Source organism: Dipodomys ordii, unplaced genomic scaffold (assembly GCF_000151885.1).
Source record: "Dipodomys ordii isolate 6190 unplaced genomic scaffold, Dord_2.0 Scaffold41, whole genome shotgun sequence".
NCBI lineage: Eukaryota > Metazoa > Chordata > Mammalia > Rodentia > Heteromyidae > Dipodomys > Dipodomys ordii.
Window position 1 is genome coordinate 889104 of NW_012267257.1, and position 7161 is coordinate 896264.

At 40.2% G+C, this 7161-nt stretch overlaps 1 protein-coding gene across 2 annotated transcripts in view; it reads left to right on the forward strand.

Moving 5' to 3' along the window:
* The window catches only part of Ankrd55 (ankyrin repeat domain 55), an 83924-nt gene that overhangs the window by 34414 nt on the left and 42349 nt on the right, over positions 1 to 7161 (forward strand). For both annotated transcript variants that reach the window (XM_013018540.1, XM_013018541.1), the window contains one exon: positions 2144 to 2253. In XM_013018540.1, coding sequence (XP_012873994.1) covers positions 2144 to 2253 — 110 coding nt within the window. The remainder of the gene's footprint in view (positions 1 to 2143; positions 2254 to 7161) is intronic.

Genomic DNA, 7161 nt, shown 5'->3' on the forward strand with positions numbered 1-7161 from the left:
CTTGCTCCTGTTGATGTGATGAATAATATTAATTGATTTGCATATATTAAACCAGCTTTGCATCCCTGAAATGAATCCTGTTTGATCATGGTGTATGATTTTTTGAAATTTTTTTTCTGAAGAAAGAAAACCACATGCTCACACAGAGTTCCAGGAAATGTTGCAAAATGATTTGTAGAATGTTTGAAGCCTTCTCTTGCCAAAAGATCTGCTTTTCAAAAACTATAAATCTTGAGCAACGCTAAAATTTGTCCACGCTGACTTTCCTTTGGGTCTTTTGGTCATATTTTCTCCTCTTAGCTAGAGAACTTGATGACTTTCACATTAGTAACTAAAACCAGATTTATACATTAGCGAAATATGAGTCAACACTGATAATATCTGAAAAATATTTGCTTCTACTTGATCAAGTATCTAGAACCATATTCAACATTACAGTCCATGAATTTTGTTGTGCTTTGATTTACAGATTATTTATTTTCCAGGCTTCAAAACTAAAAGATTCTTTTTTTAGTATTCTCTTCCTCCTTTAAGCATTTTTTTGTTGGTTGTGGGGCCTGAACTCAGGGCCTGGTTACTGTCCCTCAGCTCTTTAGCTCAAGGCTAGTGCTCTACCACTTGAGCCACAGCACCCCTTCTGGCTTTTTGGGCTTATGTGGTGTTGAGGAATCAAACCCAGGGCCTCATGCATGCAAGGCAAGCACTCTACCACTGAGCCATCTATCTAGCCCCTTCTTTAAGCATTTTTAACAGCTTTAATGCTTCCATTGTCATATTTGGGGGGCATATTCAGCCATCTTTCTTCTATTATTGGGGAAATTTGAGGCATAATTGTACTTGAATGGAGGAAGGCAGGAAGCCTACTTCCAAACAAAAGAGAAGATATTCTTTATAATAGTTTCACCTTTTTCTTTTTTTTTTTTTTGTGCTAGTACTAGGACTTTAATTCAGGGCTTCATGTTCTCACTTGGCTCTTCTGCTCAGGACTGATACTCTACCTCTTGAGCACACCTCCACTTCTGGCTTTTTGCTGGTTACTTGGAGATGAATGTCTGTGGGATTTGCCTGCCTGGGCTGACTTTGAACCAGGATCCTCAGATTTTCAACTCCTATAGGCTGGAGCCACTGGCACCCGGCCCAGATTCACCTATTTATTGTCTCCTTATAATTGAGTGAATAATCCAAGGCTTCTAAATGAATGTAGAAGGCCTCGCTCTCAACATGGGGACCAACTTGCTTACCGGTACGGTTGAGCCACTTTAAACAGTGTGGAATGCAGAGGGAGAGACTCACTATTCCTACTCTTTGAAATTGGAGAGCGACTGGGGAAATGACTCAGTTGTAAGTGTTGGCCAAAGAGAGGGATTAGCATGGGATGTAGTAATATCTGGTCTCAATCGGCACAATCAGTGAGTACTAAGGAGTTCACACTGTTTCCTGGGGAATTCATCAGTGAGTCAAATGTAGTAGTGGGAGACCTTGAAGGATGCTGGTGATGCCCACATAGTTACAGATCTGAGCTATTAGCGTAGAAGACACAGCCATGGGAGCAGGGATTGGGTTATATATCTAGGCACTGTTAGTAGAACTGAGTAGAGTAAGGAAAATGCCATCCTTGTGGTTACTAGAAAATGACTTGGACTAGAGAACCAGTCTATTTATTAGACAGAGACACTGAGAATATTGAGGCTAAGAATAAAGGCAAGAATTCAGAAATGGCATAGAAGTCCAGTTTTTAGAATTAGCCCATCCAAGTCAGATGATTAAGTAGCATGATTTGAAGTATGACCATAGACCACAAGCCAGGACTGCTCACTCACCCCACCAACATACTGCCTTTGGCAGTCTAACCATGTGAATAGAGTACTAGTGAGTGAAATGGGAAAGGGAGGCAAGGGAGAGTATATGATCAATCTACATTTTATAGTGTAAAGAAAAAAGTGGAAAATTACACCGTAAGCGCCCTTCAGCTCTTGGTTAAAGTCCCTGAGTTGGAGCTATGGTCCTTAACAACTTCAAATCAAATCAAACACACCTTTAGCCAAACCAAAGAAAGGAGGTGGGGGAAGAAAGAAAAAAAACGTGTTGACCTATGTTATATGAGTTTGTGTAATATAACTATGCGGTCGCTCCTGCATTTCAGGGTTGGCTTGAGGGCTGTGTGAGTCTTCTCAGAAATGGTGCCAAGCACAACATCCCAGACAAAAATGGCCGTCTGCCACTACATGCTGCCACCGCAGAGCCTGATGTGAGGTAAGCAGACCAGTTCTTACGTCATACAAGTCTGGAGAGTCCCACTCACACTAGAAGGGCAGCTAACCCATCCCTCTATGGCTGATATATTTTTAAAATTCTCTCATTATATTTAGTTTCTGAAGTTCATTAGATAGGGCCATGCCAGAAAAACCTGGAATAATTTTAAATTCTAATCTCATTCTCCTTGTACTTCAATAAAATATTTTTCCTCCTTGTCTTGGGTTTAAGAAGAAATGCTATTAGACATAATTGGAATTAATATATCCATCCAATCAATTTGGCATAAACCTCTAGGCTGAGAAATAACAAGATTTCTTCATTTTGGTTACTTTTACAAAAAATAAAAGGGCTTGGGAAATTCCAGAACTATTCCCAAAGCTTGTCTCTTACTGTCTTGGACTATATCCAGAAATAACAGAAAACTACGCCTTACCCAAAACCCAACAAAGCAAGGAAATTTCAAGACGAGACAGCAAGCCCAGACAGTTAATGATCAATAAACATTATTTGTAAAGAGATAGATTCCCTTTTTATGAACTAGAAAAAGAGAATAGTACAAAAATTATTTTTCAAACAAACCACATAAGGGTTTATGTACAAAAATATAGAGTGTCTCCAAGAGTGATCTTAGAAAATAAACTTAAAGCAAGATGATTCTACCTTGATGTTTTGTACTGTACTTCCTTAACTTGTCTCAAGCAAAGTACTTGTTTTTAAAATCTACTAACTGATTCTGGAAAGTAAAAGCCTACTTAAAGTTATGGTAATTATAGTTACTGTAACAAAACCCAAAGATTCAGTGTTTTGCCCAATAAAACTTCTCAGACATGCCAGGGTCTGGTGTAGGTGTCCCTGGCTGGTGGATGGTTCCTCTCCCGTTGGTGATTTGGGAGTCCTAGCTTCTTCCATCTTGTTGCTCCATCATCTCTCAGGTCACAAGACACCCTTCATTTGGCCTGCAGATAGGCAAGGAGGAGAATGGAGAAGCCTCATTCACTTCTGAAAAAGACTACACAACAGGGAAATTAGCAGCTCTCTTCATTAGGCCTAGTCATTTGAACACATCTGAGTAGGATGAGCTCCAGGTAACCCAGACCCAGAACTAGACAGAAATCTACATAGTACCAGTGAGTCTGATCTGTGAAGAGTAAGGGGCATAGATTTTGATGAAAACTTAGCTGTCTCTGCCCTCAACCTATTGCCCCTCACAGCGAGAGATTAAATTAAACTTTGTCCATCAAAATTACTTTCAAGGTCAACTAGCTCGGTCAAGTAGGTTTATCATCTGAAATCAGAGCAATAATAGATTGAAAGCAATTCAAGTATACTTCTGCACTTGTGGACTTGGGTTGCTATTTCTTAGTATACCCAAAGTGTTTCCGGAACACTCTAAGCTCTACTTTATATTACTACAACTGAGAGATAAGAGAATTGTGGCTTCCTCTTCTATTAAAATTCTTCCTAATGACCCAGCCACTACTCTTGGATAAGTTGAAGCCAGGAAAACTTCCTTTTGTATACTAATGGCACAGTTTTATTGTCTGAAATGAGACTTGATTCTGAAAGATAAAGTCCTCCTGTAGCTATAGACGCTTCTTTAACTAATAAAACTAATCTAAAACCAAAAGTAGTGTTTCTAGTAAATGTTCTCCAAATAGTAATTGGGTTCACTGTTAACCCATATAGCAAGCCAACTAGATTAATTACTTACAGAGTTTTTGTTTATTCCCTTACCAGATGGTATTCCCTGTGGACTTTACAACTGCTAAAAGTTAGATATCTTGTAGTCATTTTGCTGAGAAACGTTGTGGTCATTGGGGACTTTAATAACATCTGCATTAAATGTTTAAAGCAGAAACCAGCCAAGCCATGTTCTGTCACAAAGCTGGGCTGCATAAACTTGAGATTTATTTATTTTTTTCGGTCATGGCTCCTAGGCACTGTCCCCTCAGCTCTTCAGCTCAAGGCTAGTGCTCTACCACTTAGCCACAGCACCACCTCCAGCCTTTTCTGTTGATGTGGTGCTGAGGAATCGAACCCAGGGCCTCATGTATGAGGAGGCAAACACTCTACTGAGTGAGCCACCTTCCCAGCTCAAGAACTGTTTATCTGAGAAAAAAAAAAAAAGAACTGTTCTAGCTTAGAAATACTTCTCAATCCCACCATCATAACTTGGGATGCAGAAGGTTTCTGTCAGGCCACGTGAGTCTATCTGATCATTTGATTTCCCCTAAATGGGTACAACCTAGGTAACTGGCTGTCTACTAAAGCATAGAGGACTGTGCTTAACTTACAGAAATGATGACAATGGTGATGGCAGTGGCTATCACCATGTCCTAAACACAACTTTAAGTGCTTTCTATATGCAGCTTCATTTAGTCTTTATTGCTGCTCTGTGCAGCAGGTAATAATCCTAAACTCACTTCACAGATGAGAAAACTTAGGCACAAGGAAACTAATCAGTTGTCTGTCTTCTGCCTATCTGAGGACAACAAGCCCAGTAGGTTCTGCTGGGCACCTAAGATTTGCTGTTGTGGACTTTGGGGTCTTTATTTTAATAGTTATATTTTGTCAGTAAGCCCTTGACCTACATTAAGAAGTCTTGTAAGAAACAGCTTTCCAAAGCTTATTATCTCATTATCACAATGTGTGCTAGTCATTACAACATCTCAAAATTCCTATCTAAGAAACCACAGGAAAAATTTCTACCAAAGAAAGGATTGTTGTCCTTTTCTTGAGATATCATTTGATATTACTATATGAACACCTTGACTTTGATGATCATGTTCATCCTTTTATTTGCTTAGAAGGTATTTGTTTGGAACAGTGTGTGTCTTACCTCTGGCACACATGTGGGATATAGATCACATCTTCTTTATTCTGCTCTTGTTTTCTCTTTGTCGAGTTTCTTCAGTTACCCTGTTTTACCCTGTGTAACTGAAGCATCGAAAATGTTTGTTGAGCTGAGGTCAAGGGTGGCTAGGAGCCACACTGAATCTGAATCTCTGTTTCTTATCAACTATTGTATCTGGGGCAAGTTAATATGCAAAAATTTGGCTAGTTTTCATTTTTAGATAATAATAAGAAGGCAGTTACTCACTTTACAGGAAAGTAGACACAAGTAAATGAGGAAGTATAGATATGAAAAAATGTAGTTAGTACTTTGTCTATTATCAGCGAATGTTAGTGATGATGACACTGATGACGATGATGATGATGATGATGATGATGATGATGATGATTCTGAATGATAGATAGAAATGAATACTGGATTAGGATTATAAGATGCCACCCTGTTGAGACATCCCCTAGCTTCCACCCTGCCTTCACTTTGACACACACAGGTCCACAAACATCTATATACATCTGCAGGTCTATGCATATGCAGTGCCAAGCCCAACAGCATACATGGACATTACTGCAATTATGAACAGCACTCCTGCTTGCATTGGCTAAGAAACATGAACTGTTTGCGAACTTCAAAACCCACTGAACATTAGATTCTACCATTCAGCCCCACCCAAACAGCTTTTGCTGCCTTCCTTAGTGCATATACATCTGTATTTTTCTCCTACTAATAAGCAGAAGGCACAGGCCAGATGGTGGCCTTGTGCAAAGATGTTTATACTGGTTTTAATATCTGCTGACCTTCAGGTTTCTAAACAGTAAGCTCCTTCTACTTGGTATTCATTAGAGGTTATTCAGAGAGAAGCCTCAAACTGAAGCTGCTTATAAACAAGCCAAGGGAATAGCTCTGCTGTGCTTTACCTGTGGAGGGATTTTGGCTTTTTGATGGAAAGAAACAACTCCCTAGCAAACTTGTCACTTCCAATGTACATTCTCTACTAAAGCCTAGTGTAATAAAGACAGAGGCAGATGCAGGCATGGGGTTTATGAATATAAACATGAAGGCATGCTGGGTTGACATTTCAAGTCCATTTCCTGCTCTGAGCCCTCAGCTTCTCCTCGGGTCCAAGCTTTCTACCTTTCAGTACCCCAGGGGTTTTTTTTATTTGTTTCCATAGCTGGGACAGTCAGAGGGTCCCCATGTGAAAGAGGGAGGCAAATCATTAAGACAGAGCTCCAATGAGAACAGAGTTGTGTTTCTATAACGTTGTGCATGCGAGTGTTGGAAGGCAAGCAGCAATTTCCTCTGAAAGCAACCACAGGACTCTCCAAAAGCCTTTCTCATGGTCTCCATGGTTACCAACACTTTTTCCCCCTACCACAGTACCAGAGGCTCTCCTTCTTTTCATCTCTCTGAGCTACGGTGGGAGGGTTTCCTGGCTCATTTCCTTGGGGTGTTATTCTCCAGTTACCAGGTAAAATGCTCTCTCCTAAGGCCAATATTTCATTATAGCATACTCTCAGTCTACACAGTTTGCGGACAGAATGGTGAGATGGCGGCTTGAGGGGTACTACTCCTTTTCCCACAAGTCACTGGGTTCACAGGCTGAGAGCCTGAGGTACTAGTAAAGTAGAAAAGCTTAGAGATGTAAGTGACTCTCAGGAAGGTTTTAGCAGGTAATGAGTTCTTTCTGTCTGTTTCTGTCCCTGTCTCTGTCTCTGTCTTGGTCCCTGTCCCTGTCTCTGTCTCTCTGTCTCTATCTCTCTCTGTCTCTCTATCTCTCTGTGTCTCTGTGTCTGTCTGTCTCTCTCTCTCTCTCTTTCCCAAACGGCCTAATTGTGGCCAAGGAGGAAGACCCAGAAAACAGAAAGTAGGAGCCTTTAAGAAACTGATGACTTTTCCCTTATTTGCAATATCTAGTATATGTACGAGTCAAGCGGAAAACGCCAGATAATGTGATGGCAGGAAAATGAACCCTTAGATATGTATTTTAATGTTTTTTCTTTCATGCATGTGTTTCTAACGCATTTATAAGATTATCTCTTTGTTGCTTTGTA